Below are 21,390 nucleotides of genomic sequence, written 5' to 3'. Positions count from 1 at the left end.
CGGCTGATTGATTTCGGAATCCGGAACATACAGAATTCGGATTTACCAGCGATTTTTTGGCTGAAGTAATAAGGAAATAAATCGGGACATGAAAATCATACCGGATGGCACAGCAATCCGGAGTGATCAGAGATCGGATGTGACAGAGTCCACTGTACTAAGACAGAGTCCGACACACTGATGTTATAACTTTTATATATTACAGGAAACTGGTGATGTTAAAACATTTCATCAGTGTGTTGTATGTGATGAGGTTTTTAAACAATATGATGATTTAGAAAAACACAATAAAATACATGTTAAAGATGAGAAAACTGATGATGTAGATGAATATTGCCATGTTAACGAAGAGAAAGCTGATGATATAGTTGGATATTGTCATGTTAAAGAAAAGAAAACTGATGATGTAGATGAATATTGTCATGTTAAAGAAGAGAAAACTGATGATATAGATGAATATTGCCATGTTAAAGAACAGAAAACTGATGATGTAGATGAATATTGTCATGTTAAAGAAGAGAAAACAGATGATATTGAAACTGTTTATCAGTGTAATTTGTGTGATGAAGAATTTAAATCTTACACTGATTTAGAAAAACACTGTGAAATACATGTTAGTCAGCAAGGGCAAACAGGAGATAAACGATATAAATGTGATGTTTGTAGTAAATCTTTCACTGCCAATGATACTCTACAGACCCACATGAGAATTCATACTGGTGAAAAACCTTATAAATGTGATGTTTGTGGTAAATCATTTAATCAGAATAGTAATCTACAGTCACACATGCGAATTCATACTGGTGAAAAACCTTATAAATGTGATGTTTGTAGTAAATCATTTACTACTTGTAGTAATCTACAGCATCATACCAGAACTCATACAGGTGAAAAACCTTATAAATGTGATATTTGTAGTAAATCATTTTCTGATAGTAGTCATCTAAAGAAACACATGAGAATTCATACTGGTGAAAAACCTTATAAATGTGATGTTTGTAGTAAATCATTTACTTGTAGTAGTCATCTACAGAGGCACATCAGAATTCATACTGGTGTAAAACCTTATAAATGTGATGTTTGTAGTAAATCATTCACCACTAATGGTAATCTACAGTCACACATAAGAATTCATACTAGAGAAAAAACGTTTAAATGTGATGTCTGTAGTAAATCATTTTCGGACAGCAGTATTCTGCAGAAACACATTAGAATTCATACTGGGGGAAAAAATCTTTTAGATGAGATGTTTGTTAAATTAAAAAAGAGTAATCAATAAAATGTAAATGAAATAAAATGTGGTTTTACATCCTACTGTTTAAAACCTTGAACTAAAATAAAAAAGAGTAATCCATAAAATGAAATGGAGTAATCAATAAAATGAAATGTGGTTTAACGTCCCACTGTTCTGCTCCGAACTGAGCTGAAGAAGGGCATATGCCATACAGTGTGCTATAAGGGAAATTTTGCAGCACTATGGCCTAGTCTTATATCGAATTCCAACTGCCAAGGGATCTTTTACTTGGTTTTTCGTCACATGCGAGTGACTAGACAACTGTCCGTGACGGGCCTTCTGTCCTGCCACACTGACATAGGGAACCACATCGGAATAAAAATAGTAATCAAAGCCACATTTTAAAGTTTTAGGGGTTCATTACAACAATTATGATTAGGGAAAGAAGATTTATTACATTAGCATGAGTTTTAAATGGTTAGAAAGAATATACCATGGTATTGGGATATTTACTGGAACCAAAAAGATTTATTACATTAGCATGAGTTTTAAATAATTACATAGAATATACCAAGGTATTAGGATATCTACTGGAACCAAAAAGATTTATTACATTAGCATGAGCTTTCAATAATTGCATAGAATATACCAAGGTATTGGGATATTTACTGGAACCAAAAAGATTTATTACATTAGCATGAGCTTTCAATAATTGCATAGAATATACCAAGGTATTAGGATATCTACTGGATCCAAAAAGATTTAAAATGGCTTCAGCCACAACTCTGATATAAAGTTTAAAAGGAACGGAGTTCAAACTTAAAGGGCATATTTTGGACATGGTTTCAAATCGTAAAGTAAGAATTATAGTAATATGATGATGATTTAAAACATGATTTAAAATCGTAAAGTATGAATTGAATATAATGAGGATTTATCATTCATCAGAATGTGTCTGGATGTTCTTGATAAATTCAACGGAAATTCAGCTTCTACAAGGCAGATCCATGGTGTTGGATTATTTTATTTTTTACAAAAACAATTATGGACAATAATTTTGGAAATAATCACTGGCAATTGTCAACCCTGTACCGGCACTGGGGTAGAGGGCATAGGTCTCTGCCTAGGGTCCACACTGTGAGGAGAGGGGTAGAGGGCATAGGTCTCTGCCTAGGGTCCACACGGTGATGAGAGGGGTAGAGGGCATAGGTCTCTGTCTAGGGTCCACACGGTGATGAGAGGGGTAGCTGTTCCTCCAATCCTAGAAAACTCTTTGGTAAATCTGCAGTCCAATAATTTGCCTCCTCCTGCATCTTCAGGGTAGAATCAATCCTGCCCCTTAATAGGTTGCCTAGGGTTTTGAATATCACATGCTCCGGTATATGACTCAAGACACTAGCCTCAACCCGGACAATATTTCTAGGCAGTCTCAGGCCCTTAAGGCGTTATGCTGGATGGTTCATGGTAGGACCCCGGAGCAGATGGTAGAATCATTCAATTTAGGAGGGTGGCTCCCTTTGGATAGTCAGATTAGAGCTGCACAAAGACCGGTTTTGGAGGCGGTATGTAGGAAGAATGGTTGGCCTGTCCTAGTAAGGATTAAATTAAATCCAATTACCTCCCCGGCATGTCTTCTCTATTGCCAGTGTATAATGGAAGATTGGGAAATTGAGGTGAACGAGGAGATCAATTTATCCTAATATTACCCAATCTGATTAATTTCTCTGCAAGATCTTAATTCCTTCATATTTTATTTATAATTATGTCTTAATAATGTCCAAATTAGACAGTTAGCTGCTGCAGAATGTTCTTCAAGTTAGAACGGGAACTCCTTTCCAGCTCTTGGGAGAAGACATATAAATATTCTGATTTTATTTATTTTTTAAAATCTTATCCAATAGCTTCTGTTTTTAAAATAATACAGTTATCAATATTGATGTCATGATTATTGGAAAATAATGGTTTTCGGAAAAAAAATAAATGTGGTTGCTATGGTAACCACTCAAACTCCTTAATATTTTGCTCAAACTTATACAATCCATATCATTTGATATTACATGGGTTTCAAATATTTTAAAATGCTTATTTTTAAAAGTGGTGATCACCTTTTGGGTTATGGTAAATAGCGTTGAAAATGGTCAAAAATTGCATTTTTTCCATTTTGGTTTCTATGACAACCAAAATCGATAATATATGGCAGATTGGAAATATGTAATTTTAAAAATTCACAAACTTTTTGACATATTCCCATAATTTCACTTCCCTATCTCCATTCCTTCTTATTTTACTAAGGTCACCAAAATGCCCCAAAAATAGGCAATTGTTCAAAATTGAACACATATCCAGCCCTTGAGAGAAGGCATATAGATATTTTTACTATTTTTTTTCTGTTAATCTTACTTGATAGATACTGATTTTAAAATGCATAACAACCAGGTTCAATATTTCAGATATAACATGCACAAGACCATTTTTGATGAAAAAATTGACCAAAATCGCTCTGAGAAAATGGAGTTTTTGGGAAAACTTAGGTATTTTCCAGTTCCTGTGGAATTCGGTGTAATTGTTACAAAAATGTGAAAATCGAAACATAAGTAGCCTTGAAGTTGTATTTCATGAATTTACATCTACATTGTAGATAGTTTTGATATGAAATGAAATATGGCATCGCAAAAAACACCAAAAATGACCTTTTGAAAGTGTTGAAAAACCTTTCTTCCGCGAAAAGTCAAAAATCGCAACTTTGAACCTCAATAAAAAAAAAATTTTCATCCGATTTTGAATCTGTAAAAAGTTTTGTGAGAAGAATGATGAGATCTACATGAAAAGCTAATAATAACATATGTATAATCATAATCTCAAAATCACCTTTTCCACCTACTTAAAGTAGTCGCTTGTGTGTTGTTGGCGTTGGATAGATCCATGACTATATTTAATATGCAACTTGTAAGCCGTTCTCTACCGGAAATGACCTTTGAAACTAACAAAGCCATGTTTTTATCTTCGTTATTTTCCCTTATTTGTTGAAACAGACTGAACCCCACGAAAGGACAACTTATTAGGCAACCAACCATTGACTGTAGCAGAACTTTACAAACTAAATAATGGCGAGTATTACTGTTTCGCTTAGAATTTTGTTTGTAATGTTCATCTTGCCATATATCACCTTTCGCACCTCTTCTACGAGTTCCCGTGGTCGTAGAGACTTGAAATTTCTAGGGGATGTTCAAGGGGGGATAGCCATGACCTCAGCCCAATTGATCAATAACTTTTCATTTTACCGACCCTTTAGGTTCCCATTAGAGATAAGTTTATCCGTTCCACTCCATTTTCTTTGTTGACTATAGGGGTTTAAGGTCACATGACTTTAGCATGAAATCGGACAGCCAGCGGCTGAAATATAGCCCACTTCAATCTACGTTTCTGAATTACTATTTTATGTAAATGTATTACTAGCAATTGTATTGTAATATCAATCTAAATATCTGCAAAGATTCAGACTAAAAAATTATCGAAATGTAAGCGAAATTATCGGTAATTTGCAGGAGAAGCTCCCAAGGAAAATACCGCTCTGACGTCCCTCGGCCTGGGATTTTCCATTGTTACGGCTCACTTCATTGGTTATTCTGCACCTTAGTTTCCGGGGGATTTCTATATAGAACCAATCAAACGATGGATGACATTTTTGTGATACCCCAAAATCCGACAATTACAGCCGTAGAAAACAGGATTTATCTGATTTGCTGACTGAAATTTTCTAAATTTCGACTAAATATAACCTACTTTTTTTTTGGTGTCATCCAGATTATAAATATTTGACATATTATCATTCAAATTATTACCATATTAATAAATCTTAGCGGACTATAACATGCAGATTTGAGTTTTAAAATTGTTACTAGTGATTCCGATGGGAAAATACCGCTTATGACGTCACTCAGATATGACTGAAAAGCACTTATTTTGGTGCCATGGCACGCATTGACTGGTATAGAGCATTTTGATAACATTATTGATGTCGATCTCGAATTTTAAAATCCCATAACTTTGGATCTAATTAGAATTTTTTGATGAAATAAAAAAAATGGGTAGCATTTTATATTTTTAAAAAAAAAATTTTCTGTCATTTGAAACTTTGACCCGAAAACCCTATTGACTATTTAGACTCGAATAACAAGATACAGTGGACTCTGTCACATCCAACATCGTGCGGGATCGTTACAATAATTCGGATCACACAGCGTTTCGGAATACCGAGTTTTCTCCAAAACCGAAAATACTGTAACTTCGAAAACCGGAAGTATTTTTATATTGTAGCTTCGAATCACCAGAATGCTATTCCCTTTATAAATGATAAACTTTTCTGTACTTTCAAAATTTTATTATATTAAATAATTAACAATAACAATGCATGCGTACAATATATTCATAAATAGTTTACATGTAATATCAATGCATGCGTAGACTACAATATATTTATAAATATCAATGCATGTAATCGTTTAAAGTAGTTTGCTTAGTTAAGATTACCGGAAGCATATCGTAAGGCGGAGTCCTGGGCAAAACATCTTCTAACAAATGAATTGTTGCGATCATCTTTTCGTCCTTAATCTGTGCGAAGTGTTTAATGTCGTTGAGCATGCGTAGGAATTTTGAATAGGTCAAGTCTGTCGTTAATGTATATTCTTCATCGTCCCCGTCTTCAGTTAATTGTCATTTATAATCTGTCGTTCTATGTCCAGCTTTTCAAGCCAATCAAAGTAAACGGCACCTGTCATCCAAGTTTTGCGATTGGCCGACCAATTGACTGGCAGGTAGATCTTGTCCACTCCCTTAAAACAACTCGGGTTCACTGCTTTACCGATCAAAGTAATCAACACAGTTTTAATCTCACCGATAATTGATTGGTGATTACTTGTTAATCTTTTCTGACTTCACACCCATTGAGTTTTAATCTCACCGATAATTGTATGGTGTCGATTCAATGGAAATTATGTGACAGGACGGCTGATTGATTTCGGAATCCTGAACATACAGAATTCGGATTTACCAGCGATTTTTTGGCTGAAGTAATAAGGAAATAAATCGGGACATGAAAATCATACCGGATGTCACAGCAATCCGGAGTGATCAGAGATCGGATGTGACAGAGTCCACTGTACTAAGACGGAGTCCGACACACTGATGTTATAACTTTTATATATTACAGGAAACTGGTGATGTTAAAACATTTCATCAGTGTGTTGTATGTGATGAGGTTTTTAAACAATATGATGATTTAGAAAAACACAATAAAATACATGTTAAAGATGAGAAAACTGATGATGTAGATGAATATTGCCATGTTAACGAAGAGAAAGCTGATGATGTAGATGGATATTGTCATGTTAAAGAAAAGAAAACTGATGATGTAGATGAATATTGTCATGTTAAAGAAGAGAAAACTGATGATGAAGATGGATATTGCCATGTTAAAGAACAGAAAACTGATGATGTAGATGAATATTGTCATGTTAAAGAAGAGAAAACTGATAATGTTGAAACTGTTTATCAGTGTAATTTGTGTGATGAAGAATTTAAATCTTACACTGATTTAGAAAAACACTGTGAAATACATGTTAGTGAACAAGGGCAAACAAGAGAAAAACCTTATAAATGTGATGTTTGTAGTAAATCATTTAGTCAGAAAGGTCATCTAAAAACACACATGAGAATTCATACTGGTGAAAAACCTTATAAATGTGATGTTTGTAGTAAATCATTTTCTGATAGTAGTTCTCTAAAGAAACACATGACAATGCATACTGGTGAAAAACCTTATAAATGTGATGTTTGCAGTAAATCATTCACTACTAGTAGTAATCTACAGACTCACAGGAGAATTCATACAGGTGACAAACCTTATAAATGTGATATTTGTAGTAAATCATTTTCTGATAGTAGTCATCTAAAGAAACACATGAGAATTCATACAGGTGAACAACCTTATAAATGTGATGTTTGTAGTAAATCATACACCTTAAGAAGTACTCTACAGAGACACATGAGAATTCATACTGGTGAAAAACCTTATACATGCGATGTTTGTTGTAAATCATTTAGTCAGATTGGAACTCTAAGGGGTCATTTGAGAACCCACACAGGGGAAAAACCTTATAAATGTGATATTTGTAATAAAACATTTATACAGAAAGGCAATCTAAATTTACACATGAAAAGTCATACAGGCGAGAAACAATTTAAATGCGATGTTTGTAGAAAATTTTTAACTACCAGTACTAAATTACGAACACACATGAGGGTTCATACAGGTGAAAAACCTTATAAATGTAATGTTTGTAGTAAATCATTCACCACTAATGGTAATCTACAGTCACACATAAGAATTCATACTAGAGAAAAAAACGTTTAATTGTGATGTCTGTAGTAAATCATTTTCTGACAGCAGTATTCTGCAGAAACACATTAGAATTCATACTGGGAAAAAAAATCTTTTAGATGTGATGTTTGTTAAATTAAAAAAGAGTAATCAATAAAATGTAAATGAAATGAAATGTGATTTTACATCCTACTGTTTAAAACCTTGAACTAAAATAAAAAAAGAGTAATCAATAAAATGAAATGGAGTAATCAATAAAATGAAATGGGGTTTAACGTCTGACTGTTCTGCTCCGAACTGAGCTGAAGAAGGGCATACGCCATACAGTGTGCTATGAGGGAAATTTTGCAGCACTATGGCCTAGTCTTATATCGAATTCCAACTGCCAAGGGATCTTTTACTTGGTTTTTCGTCACATGCGAGTGACTAGACAACTGTCCGTGACAGGCCTTCTGTCCTGCCACACTGACATAGGGAACCACATCGGAATAAAAATAGTAATCAAAGCCACATTTTAAAGTTTTAGGGGTTCATTACAACAATTATGATTAGGGAAAGAAGATTTATTACATTAGCATGAGTTTTAAATGGTTAGAAAGAATATACCATGGTATTGGGATATTTACTGGAACCAAAAAGATTTATTACATTAGCATGAGTTTTAAATAATTACATAGAATATACCAAGGTATTAGGATATCTACTGGAACCAAAAAGATTTATTACATTAGCATGAGCTTTCAATAATTGCATAGAATATACCAAGGTATTGGGATATTTACTGGAACCAAAAAGATTTATTACATTAGCATGAGCTTTCAATAATTGCATAGAATATACCAAGGTATTAGGATATCTACTGGATCCAAAAAGATTTAAAATGGCTTCAGCCACAACTCTGATATAAAGTTTAAAAGGAACGGAGTTCAAACTTAAAGGGCATATTTTGGACATGGTTTCAAATCGTAAAGTAAGAATTGAATTATAGTAATATGACTATGATTTAAAACATGATTTAAAATCGTAAAGTATGAATTGAATATAATGAGGATTTATCATTCATCAGAATGTGTCTGGATGTTCTTGATAAATTCAACGGAAATTCAGCTTCTACAAGTCAGATCCATGGTGTTGGATTATTTTATTTTTTACAAAAACAATTATGGACAATAATTTTGGAAATAATCACTGGCAATTGTCAACCCTGTACCGGCACTGGGGTAGAGGGCATAGGTCTCTGCCTAGGGTCCACACTGTGAGGAGAGGGGTAGAGGGCATAGGTCTCTGCCTAGGGTCCACACGGTGATGAGAGGGGTAGAGGGCATAGGTCTCTGTCTAGGGTCCACACGGTGATGAGAGGGGTAGCTGTTCCTCCAATCCTAGAAAACTCTTTGGTAAATCTGCAGTCCAATAATTTGCCTCCTCCTGCATCTTCTAGAGTAACTGGACCCGTTTCCATTAATTCTGTCCCTTCGGGTCCAGCATTTCGGACAACAAGGCGTCGTCTACAGGGTAGAATCAATCCTGCCCCTTAATAGGTTGCCTAGGGTTTTGAATATCACATGCTCCGGTATATGACTCAAGACACTAGCCTCAACCCGGACAATATTTCTAGGCAGTCTCAGGCCCTTAAGGCGTTATGCCGGATGGTTCATGGTAGGACCCCGGAGCAGATGGTAGAATCATTCAATTTAGGAGGGTGGCTCCCTTTGGATAGTCAGATTAGAGCTGCACATAGACCAGTTTTGGAGGCGGTATGGAGGAAGAATGGTTGGCCTGTCCTAGTAAGGATTAAATTAAATCCAATTAACTCCCCGGCATGTCTTCTCTATTGCCAGTGTATAATGGAAGATTGGGAAATTGAGGTGAACGAGGAGATCAATTTATCCTAATATTACCCAATCTGATTAAAACAGATCTATATTTCGTTTTGATTTTGTATACTTATCTTAATATTACAAGTAGTGAATGAAGGTGAATGCCACGATGTACATAATATACATCTAACAGTGCGATTGTGCGTGAATGAGTTTTGTATATATTCCTTCATTTCTTTCCCTTTTATACGCCCACATTTTCATGTGGACGTATATTGTCGTCGCCCCTGTCCGTCCGTCCGTCCACAATTGTTTGTGGACACTCTAAGGTCACAATTTTTATCCGATTTCAACGAAACTTGAACTATTGGTTTATCTCCCTAAGATCTCGGTTCCTTTTGGCATGTATCGGACCGTAACTTCATGGATTATGGCCCCTATTTGTAGGATAAATCACGTTTTTAGCTTATGGATCCTATAGAGGTCATAATTTTTAACCAATTTAAAAAACTGTTTGAATATATCACCGTTACACCCTAAGGGTGGTTGAGTTAGAATTTCGTAAAAATCGGACAAAAACTGACAGACAAAATGGCCGCCCCTTGTACTCAAATAGCGTAAAAATATGGTATATCAAGGCTGTGGACCCTCTAGAGGTTGCAATTTTCTTCTGATTTTGATGAAACTTGAAATGTAAGTTTATAACCCAAAGATCTTGGTTGCTTTCGATACTCACGCATATTGGGTCGTAACTTCCTGAATTATGCCCCCTGATTGAACGAAAATCACGTTTTTAGCTCAAGGCCCCTCTAGAGGTCACAATTATTATCCGATTTAAAAAAAACGTTTAAATATACTACCGTTTACCCTAAGGATGGTTGAGTTGGAATTTCGTAAAAATCGGACGTAAACTGACAGACAAAATGGCCCCCCATCGTACGCAAATAGTGTATAACATCTGGTATGTCAAAGTTGTGGACCCTCTAGAGGTCACAATTTTGATCGGATTTTGATGAAATTTGAAATACATGTTTATAACCAACACTGCCAGACACAATGGCCGCCCCTCATACGCAAGTAGTGTAAACATCAAGGTTGTAGACCCTCTAGAGGTCACAATTTCGATCCGATTTTGATGAAACTTGGTTCATGTCGATATTCGCGCATATCAGATAGTAATTTCCTAAATTATGGCCCCTGATTGTAAGAAAAATCGCGTTTTTAACTTGTGGTCACAATTATTATCCAATTTAAAACCAGCGGCTGCCAGGCAGGATACGCCCACATTTTCGAGAGATGGATAGAGAACAAGCTAACAAGAAAGTGATTTTTCCTACAATCAAGGGCCATAATTCAGGAAATTACAATTCGATATGCGCAAATATCGAAAGGAACTAAACGAACGGCAGCCATTTTGTCTGTCAGTCGTCCTCAGGGTGTAACGGTGATATAATAATACGTTTTTTTAAATCGGATAAAAATTATGACTTCTATAGGATCCACAATCTAAAAACACAATTTTTCGTACAATCAGGGGCCATAATTCAGGAAGTTACGGTGCGAATATCGAAAGGAACCAAGATCTTTGGGTTATAAACTTACATTTCAAGTTTCAACAAAATCGGATAAAAATTGTGACCTCTATAGGGTCCACAACCTTGATATACCATATTCTTGTGCTATTCCAGAACGAACGGCGGCCATTTTGTCTGTCAATTTTGGGCCGATTTTCACGAAATTCAAACTCAGTCGTCCTTAGGGTGTAACGGTGATATAATAATACGTTTTTTTAAATCGGATAAAAATTATGACCTCTATAGGGTCCACAAGCTAAAAACGCGATTTTTCGTACAATCAGGGGCCATAATTCAGGAAATTACGTCCGATATGCGCGAATATCGAAAGGAACCGAGATCTTTGGGTTATAAACTTACATTTCAAGTTTCAACAAAATCGGATAACAATTGTGACCTCTATAGGGTCCATAACCTTGATATACCATTTTCTTACGCTATTTGAGAACGAATGGTGGCCATTTTGTCTGTCAATTTTGTGCCGATTTTCACGAAATTCGAGTTCTGTCGTCCCTGGGGTGTAATGGTGATAGAATAGAACGGTTTTTTAAATTGGATAAAAATCATGACTTCTATAGGGTCCACAAGCTAAAAACGTGATTTTTCGTACAATCAGGGGCCATAATTCAGGAAGTTACGGTCTGATATGCATGAATATCGAAAGGAACCAAGATCTTTGGGTTATAAACTTACATTTCAAGTTTCAACAAAATCGGATAAAAATTGTGACCCCTATAGGGTCCACAACCTTGATATACCATATTCTTAAGCTATTTGGGAACGAACGGCGGCCATTTTGTCTGTCAATTTTGGGCCGATTTTCACGAAATTCGAACTCAGTCATCCTTAGGGTGTAACCGTGATAGAATAGAACGTTTTTTTAAATCGGATAAAAATTATGACTTGTATAGGGTCCACAAGCTAAAAACGTGATTTTTCGTACAATCAGGGGCCATAATTCAGGAAGTTACTGTCCGATATGCGCGAATATCGAAAGGAACTGAGATCTTTGGGTTATAAACTTACATTTCAAGTTTCAACAAAATCGGATCAAAATTGTGACCCCTATAGGGTCCACAACCTTGATATACCATATACAAATAGACAATTGTCAACAAAATAATGGTGAGGTGATTTTAGATTAAACAACACAACGATTATTATTTTAATACAAAACAATTACAATTACATATTGACAGCCTAATCACTCACCAAAATACATCACAGACTCTACGTATTACACAATAATCAACTAAATTGCGACGGAGCCCCTTTTAAATAAGACAAATTAGATTGATATTATTTCGGCACCATAATTAATTTTAAAACTAATTGTTGATTTAATTTCCGTACTTGAAATGGAAATAATCAACTCCAAATATGAGAATTCCAAATAAGAATCAATTTAGAATACCAAAATGCGAATCGTAACACGTGCACTCTTACCATGTTTTGTATACATGATTATTTACGTGTTACAGCACTGGTCTGTACCGTTATTTGATGTATTTTGTTTTTAATTCTCAATTTAACGTATGATTACGTCCAAGACAATTTGGTTTTTAATTTTTCATGAATAGAATATTTTCTAAAGTGTCCAAAAATTGTAAAATTATGTTGGAATATTCATACGTAAAGAAATTGAAAATATTATTTTAATACAAAACAATTACAATTACATATTGACAGCCTAATCACTCGCCAAAATACATCACAGACTCTACGTATTACACAATAATCAACTAAATTGCGACGGAGCCCCTTTTAAATAAGACAAATTAGATTGATATTATTTCGGCACCATAATTAATTTTAAAACTAATTGTTGATTTAATTTCCGTTCTTGAAATGGAAATAATCAACTCCAAATATGAGAATTCCAAATAAGAATCAATTTAGAATACCAAAATGCGAATCGTAACACGTGCATTCTTACCATGTTTTGTATACATGATTATTTACGTGTTACAGCACTGGTCTGTACCGTTATTTGATGTATTTTTTTTTTAATTCTCAATTTAACGTATGATTACGTCCAAGACAATTTGGTTTTTAATTTTTCATGAATAGAATATTTTCTGAAGTGTCAAAAAATTGTAAAATTATGTTGGAATATTCATACGTAAAGAAATTGAAAATATTTTAATGTTTTTTAAAATCTAGAAAAAATCATTCCACTCACCTGATACGGGTCCACAAGCCCAACATTGTCCCACCAAGTTACTGTCAGACATAATTTATTACCTACTTTTCCACTTGAAATCTTAACCAGTGTTTGGACAAAATATTAAGCCAAACAGAGTTAACTGTCCTTGGGGTTTTTGTGATGTGATAACTTTGATATAACTTTTATATATTACAGGAAACTAATGATGTTATAACTTTTATATTTTTAGGAAACTGATTATATAAAAATTCTCCATCAATGTGTTGTATGTGATGAGATTTTTCAACAATATGATGATTTAGAAAAACACAATAAGATGCATGTTAAAGATGTGAAAACTGCTGATGTAGATGAATATTGTCATATTAAAGAAGAGATAACTGATGATGTAGTTGGATATTGTCATATTAAAGAAGAGAAAACTGATGATGTAGATGAATATTGTCATGTTAAAGAAGAGAAAACTGAAGATATTGAAACTGTTTATCAGTGTAATTTGTGTGATGAAGAATTTAATTTAGAAACTGATTTAGAAAAACACTGTGAAATACATGTTAGTCAGCAAGGGCAAACAGGGGAAAAACCTTATAAATGTGATGTTTGTAGTAAATCATTTACTAATAGAAGTCAACTACAGAGACACATCAGAATTCATACAGGTGAAAAACCTTATAAATGTGATGTTTGTAGTAAATCATTTTGTAAGAAAAGTAATCTAAAGAGCCATATTAGACTTCATATTGGAGAAAAACCTTATAAATGTGGTTTTTGTGGTAAATCATTTATTCAGAATTATAGACTGAAGCACCACTTTAGAATTCATGCAGGAGAAATACATGTTAGTCGAACTGGACAAAGACCTTATAAATGTGATGTTTGTGGTAAATCCTTCAATTTGAAAGGTAATCTACAACAACACATCAGAATTCATACTGAAATAAAACCTTATCAATGTGATTATTGTGGTAAATCATTTAGACAGAATTATAATCTGCAGCACCACTTGAGAATTCACACTAGAGAAAAACCCTATAAATGTGATGTTTGTGATAAATCATTTAGTCAGAGTGGAACTCTACAGAACCACATGAGAATACATACTGGAACAAAACCTTATAAATGTGATGTTTGTAGTAAATCATTTAATCAGAATAGTCATCTACAGACACACATGAGAACTCATTCCGGAAAAAAACCATATAAATGTGATGTTTGTAGTAAATCATTTTGTAAAAAGTATAATCTAACGGAGCATATTAGAATTCATACAGGGGAAAAACCTTATAAATGTGATGTTTGTAGTAAATCATTTAATCAGAGTAGAAATCTACAGACACACATGAGAACTCATTCCGGAGAAAAAACCATATCAATGTGATGTTTGTCGTAAATCATTCAGACAAAAATATACTTTAGAAGTACATGCAAGAACTCATACTAGTGAAAAACCTTATAAATGTGATGTTTGTAGTAAATCATTTATTTCCAATGGGAATTTGCAGAAACACATAAAAATTCATACTAGAGCCTGATATTTGTAGTAAATCATTGACTTTCAGAATTTCTACTAACGAGGTGCCTAAAAACACATGCAGATGAAAAACCTTGTTAATTTGATGTTTATAGTAAATAATTTACAGAGACACATGAGAATTCATACTGAAGAAAAACCCTGTTAATTTGTTAATGTAATGTTTGTAGTAAATCATTTAAACTGTTATTGTAGTTTGGGAGTCTCAGTGGCTTAGCGGGTAAGACACTGGCTTGTTCAGCTTGAGGTCCAATGTTCGATCGCCGTGTTGACTGAGAAAATTCTTTTAAAAGTCATTTGAATGGTACACATTGGCGTGCACGTAAAAGAACCCGCAACAGAATTTGAAATAATAAAAAGCAGTGACACCACTGCCCGGGTCATATATCTCTCATAGAACACTACATTACATACGCCCATCTTCATGACCCCAGTTAGTGCAGGACGTTCAACCCCAGTTAATGCAGGACGTTCAACCCCATTTCATTCCACTCATCTACAAATTTGAGGCATCAAAATACGGTTTAACTTTAACATCCTATTGTTCTGCTCCGAATTGGGCGAATAAAGACGGGCATACGCCATACAGTGTGCTATCAGAGCTAATAAAGACGGGCATACGTCATACAGTGTGCTATGGGAGATATTTTGCCCGGACAGCGGCACTACGACCTACTCTTACATGTAGGAATAACAAATTATACCACCATTACAATACAAAACATACGACTAGGTAGGAATAACAGATTATACCAGCATTATAATAAAAACAACATACAACTAGGTAGGAATAACAAATTATACCAGCGTGTTTCACACATTTTTTTCAAAATAAACGCAAATATTGACGGACGCTGCATAATTTACATTCAGAAAATTTCCCTGATGTGAGAATAATTAGATTATTCTATGTCGTAGTTTGTACAATTTATGTGCTTCACCCGGCATTTACCCTACTGCACGTAGTATCCGTAGTTTTTTTATATTTCCTTTTAATTCATTCATAAGTTCATGGCAGTAAGCCTGATACAAGACTTGGGATTGGCTAGAACACGATATACTGTTTACATTCAGCCAATCAAATGTTGGCTTTCATAGTGATAGTTTTCTCTTTACGTCCTGTGGAAGTGAAAGATTGAAATGACTTTGCTGTCAACCACAGACATGCCAATAACCTCCAGTCGTCATTAGACTAAATACAGTAGGCATACCAATGAAATAAGGAAGCTTAAAATAGGGTTGTTCATAAAACAACTTTACATGCTTCTATATTGAGTATTTTGAGAGGCTCTAAGTCACGCAGATGTAAAATTTCCCTCATAGCACACTGTGGCGTATGCCCGTCTTCATTAGCCCAGGTTAGGAGCAGAACAGTAGGACGTTAAACCCCATTTCATTTCATTTCATTTCCGGACACCTGTTACCACTGTTTGTCGAGTATTTTGTACACAGTGAACAGTCCATATGCTGATTACACTATTTTGCCTTATTACACTATTTTGCCTATACCGTTTTTTAGGACTTCGAATTTTGTCTAATGGTTTGGATTGTTCGTACTTGGTTTTATTTTATTTAAAGTAGCTATGGTAATATAGCTTTATAGGATTAGCTAAAGTAATATAGCTTCAAAGTATATGGGGTAATATAGCTTTAAAGTGGCTTGGGTTATTAAGAGATAAACATTTCCATGTTTGGAATTTATCGGGGGGGGGGGGGTTCATGTTGCCTAATGTCCATTTAGACAGGCTTTTCAAATAGAACATATTTTCTTAGCAATGCAGACTATATTCGAATAAACGGAACATCTCAGTTTTCGGGATTTTAGACGGTCTAGTTTTGAAAAAGAGCGAAATATGATGAATGAAGTGAATTTCAGTGAAATAGCAATTTTGTGAACTATTCGGGTTGGAGAGATCCAGGACTATATCATGTATACAACCTTCTACCGGAAACGAATTCTTTTTTCGTGACGTAATATTTTACGGAAGCTAACGTTATTCTGCACTTCACTGAAGACTATTTTACTAAACAAAGAGCTATTTTCTATGACTTGTAGTTGTAGAAGAGACAGATCAGCAATCCCCTGCTGTGTTTTTATAATAAACAATTATCATTCAGTCACACAAGAGCTTCAGAAATAGACAACAGAAATTGTTAACAAAATAATGGTGAGTGATTTTGGATTTGTAGAGTTCGAGGGTCTTTCTATAAGTACCACTTGGTGTTCCAAGGCGTCCGCAATAATAACAATGTTACCTATTTGAAGTCTAAAGCATAATCTGAGCCGTAGCCACAACAAAACAGCAATATATAGGTTAAATGATAGCCTACCGCTGGTGGTATGGGACTCTGTGGAAAGTTGGAAGTAGTCCCGGTTATCCTGACGGACACCTGTATTGTACAGGGCAAAATCAACAGATTAAACAAAACAACACAACGATTTTTATTGACGGCCTAATCACTCTACGTATTACACAATAATCTAGCTTGAAAGGCGATAGATGAAATAGCTTTAATGTATCTATGGTAATATAGCCTTAAAGTAGTCGCTTGTGTGTTGTTGGCGTTGGATAGATCCATGACTATATTTAATATACAACTCGTAAGCCGTTCCCTACCGGAAATGACCTTTGAAACTAACAAAGACATGTTTTTATCTTCGTTATTTTCCCTTATTTGTTGAAACAGACTGAACCCCACGAAAGGACAACTTATTAGGCAACCAACCATTGACTGTAGCAGAACTTTACGAGTTCCCGTGGTCGTAGAGACTTGAAATTTCCAGTGGATATTCAGGGGGGATAGCCATGACCTCAGCCCAATTGATCAATAACTTTTCATTTTACCGACCCTTTAGGTTCTCATTAGAGATAAGTTTATCCGTTCAACTCCATTTTCTTTGTTGACTATAGGGGTTTAAGGTCACGTGACTTTAGCGTGAAATCGGACAGCCAGCGACTGAAATATAGCCCACTTCAATCTACGATTCTGAATTACTATTTTATGTAAATGTATTACTAGCAATTGTATTGTAATATCAATCTAAATATCTGCAAAGATTCAGACTAAAAAATTATCAAAATGTAAGCGAAATTATCGGTAATTTGCAGGAGAAGCTCCCAAGGAAAATACCGCTCTGACGTCCCTCGGCCTGGGATTTTCCATTGTTACGGCTCACTTCATTGGTTATTCTGCACCTTAGTTTCCGGGGGATTTCTATATAGAACCAATCAAACGATAGATGACATTTTTGTGATACCCCAAAATCCGACAATTACAGCCGTAGAAAACAGGATTTATCTGATTTGCTGACTGAAATTTTCTAAATTTCGACTAAATATAGCCTACTTTTTTTTTGGTGTCATCCAGATTATAAATATTTGACATATTATCATTCAAATTATTACCATATTAATAAATCTTAGCGGACGATAACGTGCAGATTTGAGTTTTAAAATTGTTACTAGTGATTCTGATGGGAAAATACTGCTTATGAGGTCACTCAGATATGACTGAAAAGCACTTATTTTGGTGCCATGGCACGCATTGACTGGTATAGAGCATTTTGATTACATTATTGATGTCGATCTCGAATTTTAAAATTCCATAACTTTGGATCTAATTAGAATTTTTTGATGAAATAAAAAAAAATGGGTAGCATTTTATATATATTTTCACAAAATATTTTTAAAGAATTTTTTTCTGTCATTTGAAACTTTGACCCGAAAACCCTATTGACTATTTAGACTCGAATAACAAGATACTAAGACGGAGTCCGACACACTGATGTTATAACTTTTATATATTACAGGAAACTGGTGATGTTAAAACATTTCATCAGTGTGTTGTATGTGATGAGGTTTTTAAACAATATGAAGATTTAGAAAAACACAATAAGATACATGTTAAAGAAGAGAAAACTGATGATGTAGATGGATATTGTCATGTTAAAGAAGAGAAAACTGATGATGTAGATGAATATTGCCATGTTAAAGAAGAGAAAACTGATGATATAGATGCATATTGTCATGTCAAAGAAGAGAAAACAGATGATATTGAAACTGTTTATCAGTGTAATTTGTGTGATGAAGAATTTAAATCTTACACTGATTTAGAAAAACACTGTGAAATACATGTTAGTCAGCAAGGGCAAACAGGAGATAAACGATATAAATGTGATGTTTGTAGTAAATCTTTCACTGCCAATGATACTCTACAGACCCACATGAGAATTCATACCGGGGAAAAACCTTATAAATGTGATGTTTGTGGTAAATCATTTACTCAGACTGGTCATTTGCAGAACCATATTCGAATTCACGCTGGTGAAAAACCTTATAAATGTGATGTTTGTGGTAAATCATTTAGTCAGAGTGGATCTCTACAGAGACACCTGAAAACTCATTCCGGAGTAAAACTTTATAAATGTGATGTTTGTGGTAAATCATTTAGTCAGAGTGGATCTCTACAGAGACACCTGAAAACTCATTCCGGAGTAAAATCTTATAAATGTGATGTTTGTGGTAAATCATTTCGTCAGACTGGTCATCTACAGAACCATATTCGAATTCACGCTGTAGAAAAACCTTATAAATGTTATGTTTGTAGAAAATCATTCTCACAGAATATTAATCTACAGTCACACCTGAAAACTCATTCCAGAGGAAAACCTTATAAATGTGATGTTTCTGGTAAATCATTTGGTCAGAGTGGAACTCTAAGGGATCACATGAAAACTAATTCTAGAGGAAAACCTTATAAATGTGATGTTTGTGGTAAATCATTTTGTAAGAAATATGATCTAAAGATTCATATCAGAATTCATACTGGTGAAAAACCTTATAAATGTGATGTTTGTAGTAAATCATTCCCCACCAATGGTAATCTACAGACACACATGAGAATACATACTGGAACAAAACCTTATAAATGTGATGTTTGTGGTAAATCATTTAGTCAGAGAGGAACTCTACAGACACACATGAAAACTCATTTCGGAAAAAAATCTTATAATTGCTCGCCAATGTTTTTATAATAAAGTAGCCTCATATTATTTGTTGATTGGCGTTTAAACAACATTTAATTGACTTGATATGAAATCTGAATATAAATTATTCAATGGATAAACGTTTGTGATAGGATAAGGTTATAATGTCTATCATCGTTTATAATATTTTTATAATAAAGGTATTTTACAATTACATTGACAGTTTAATAACTCACCGAACGACATCAGGAACTCCACGTATGATCAAGTGTATTTGATATTCATGTCCATGAATCCCGTGCAATTTTCGCGTCAAAGTTTAACCACATTGTAATAAGATTCCCAGCGTTGATTGGATGAGAAATGAGGGCGATCTATTGTTATGCATAGTCATCGGAAAATTCCATATTAAATTCACTCTAAAATATTCCAATCACAAATGTCTAATCTATAACAATGTAAGACAATAATTCGGTGATTATGATTAGGCCAGTCATGTGGTAATTGGACCGTCAATAGAAGCTTGTCAACTGGTGGTATGTATGATAGTGCCAGTCCTTCATGTTTATAAAATGGTGCGGGAGCCATAAAAAGCTCCTGATACCTTGAATATATGCAGTTTATAAGTAAACAAAAACTGAAAGTAGTTTATTAATCTCAATATTTGGGAGAGGGATTTAGCTAATTTGCAGGAGTCTTTAATGACTCCTTCGAAGGAAAGCGAAAGCTCCCCTTAAACGTGAAGGACTGTAGTGCTATATTGTACACACAGTGAGATATTGTATAGATAATGTATATCCTATGTGTAGTGCCTGTGACGTCACCAGCCAATCAACCGGATTACGGTCGTAATTGAAAAATTGAAAAGCGTTTTGGCGTGTCGGATACTTAAACGTTAACAGCGGACTTAATTTTAATCAGATTGGTGTGAACTTGCCGTAAAGTTGATATAGTAACCATTGGCTATACGTACATGAAGTTTAGATTTTTCGTCTTATGTGGTCTTTAAAATATGATGTTTGTAGTAAATCATTTAATCAGAGTAGTGGACTAATTTAATCAGAGTAGTGGACTAATTTAATCAGAGTAGTGGACTACAGTCACACCAGAGAACGCATACTGAGGAGAAACTACACAGATATAAATGTGATATTTGTGGTGAATCGATTAATTCCAAAAGGAATTTGCAGCAACATGTGAAAATTCATATTGTAGTGTAACTAGTGTAGCAAATATAAAGACATAAACTTTTATTGTAGTTTGGGAATCTCAGTGGCTTAGTGGGTAAGACACTGGCTCGTTCAACTTGAGGTACAATGTGCGATCTGTATTGGGATTGAACATGATACTAACTCAACTTTAGATCACAAAATCTGTCACTTAGACATTTCCAGTCACGTTTATACATGTATGGTGTTGGGTTTTAGGGGGGTTGGATGGCCGAATGGTTAGTATGTGCGCGCTGTATCATACGCCTTGAGTCATTGAGTCAACTCGTGTGGTTTCGATTCCCCAGTTGTACGTGACAAGGAGAAGGGTCGTCTGTCCAACCTCGTGGGTTTTCTCTGGGTCCTCCGGTTTCCTCCCACTGCTAAAGACCCCTACGTGCAAGCGTATTATTGAAATAAAATTTAACCATATGTTAGTCCCGAAATGACCTAGTGTGTCAAGTGGACGTTAAACTCCATTTCTCTTCCCTCC

At 34.7% G+C, this 21,390-nt stretch overlaps 3 protein-coding genes across 3 annotated transcripts; all 3 read left to right on the top strand.

The window, feature by feature from the left end:
* The first annotated feature begins 558 nt into the window (after positions 1-558).
* Positions 559-13,408, top strand: LOC130012928 (zinc finger protein 233-like). The gene is made up of 2 exons (XM_056101098.1): positions 559-1,268; positions 13,401-13,408. The coding sequence occupies exons 1-2, from the start codon at positions 704-706 to the stop codon at positions 13,406-13,408; spliced, it is 573 nt and encodes a 190-aa protein (XP_055957073.1). The 5' UTR covers positions 559-703.
* On the top strand, positions 13,297-14,915 carry LOC130012459 (zinc finger protein 239-like). The gene has a single exon (XM_056100461.1). It carries the CDS (start codon positions 13,488-13,490, stop codon positions 14,547-14,549), a length of 1,062 nt encoding a protein of 353 aa, XP_055956436.1. The 5' UTR covers positions 13,297-13,487; the 3' UTR covers positions 14,550-14,915.
* Positions 14,916-16,682: 1,767 nt separating this feature from the next.
* On the top strand, positions 16,683-19,852 carry LOC130012441 (zinc finger protein 501-like). Its single transcript, XM_056100399.1, has 2 exons — positions 16,683-16,870; positions 18,514-19,852. Exons 1-2 carry the CDS (start codon positions 16,868-16,870, stop codon positions 19,735-19,737), a joined length of 1,227 nt encoding a protein of 408 aa, XP_055956374.1. The 5' UTR covers positions 16,683-16,867; the 3' UTR covers positions 19,738-19,852.
* The last annotated feature ends 1,538 nt before the right edge of the window (positions 19,853-21,390 follow it).

This window comes from Patella vulgata, chromosome 1, assembly GCF_932274485.2.
Source record: "Patella vulgata chromosome 1, xgPatVulg1.2, whole genome shotgun sequence".
Taxonomy (NCBI): Eukaryota; Metazoa; Mollusca; class Gastropoda; family Patellidae; genus Patella; species Patella vulgata.
The sequence above is the reverse complement of the archived record's forward strand: the minus strand, read 5'-3'. Positions and strand labels throughout refer to the sequence as shown.

Excerpts from the sequence above, each read along its gene's own strand:
- LOC130012928 (XM_056101098.1), top strand. The coding sequence starts at position 704 with ATGAGAATTCATACTGGTGAAAAACCTTATAAATGTGATGTTTGTGGT.
- LOC130012459 (XM_056100461.1), top strand. The coding sequence starts at position 13,488 with ATGCATGTTAAAGATGTGAAAACTGCTGATGTAGATGAATATTGTCAT.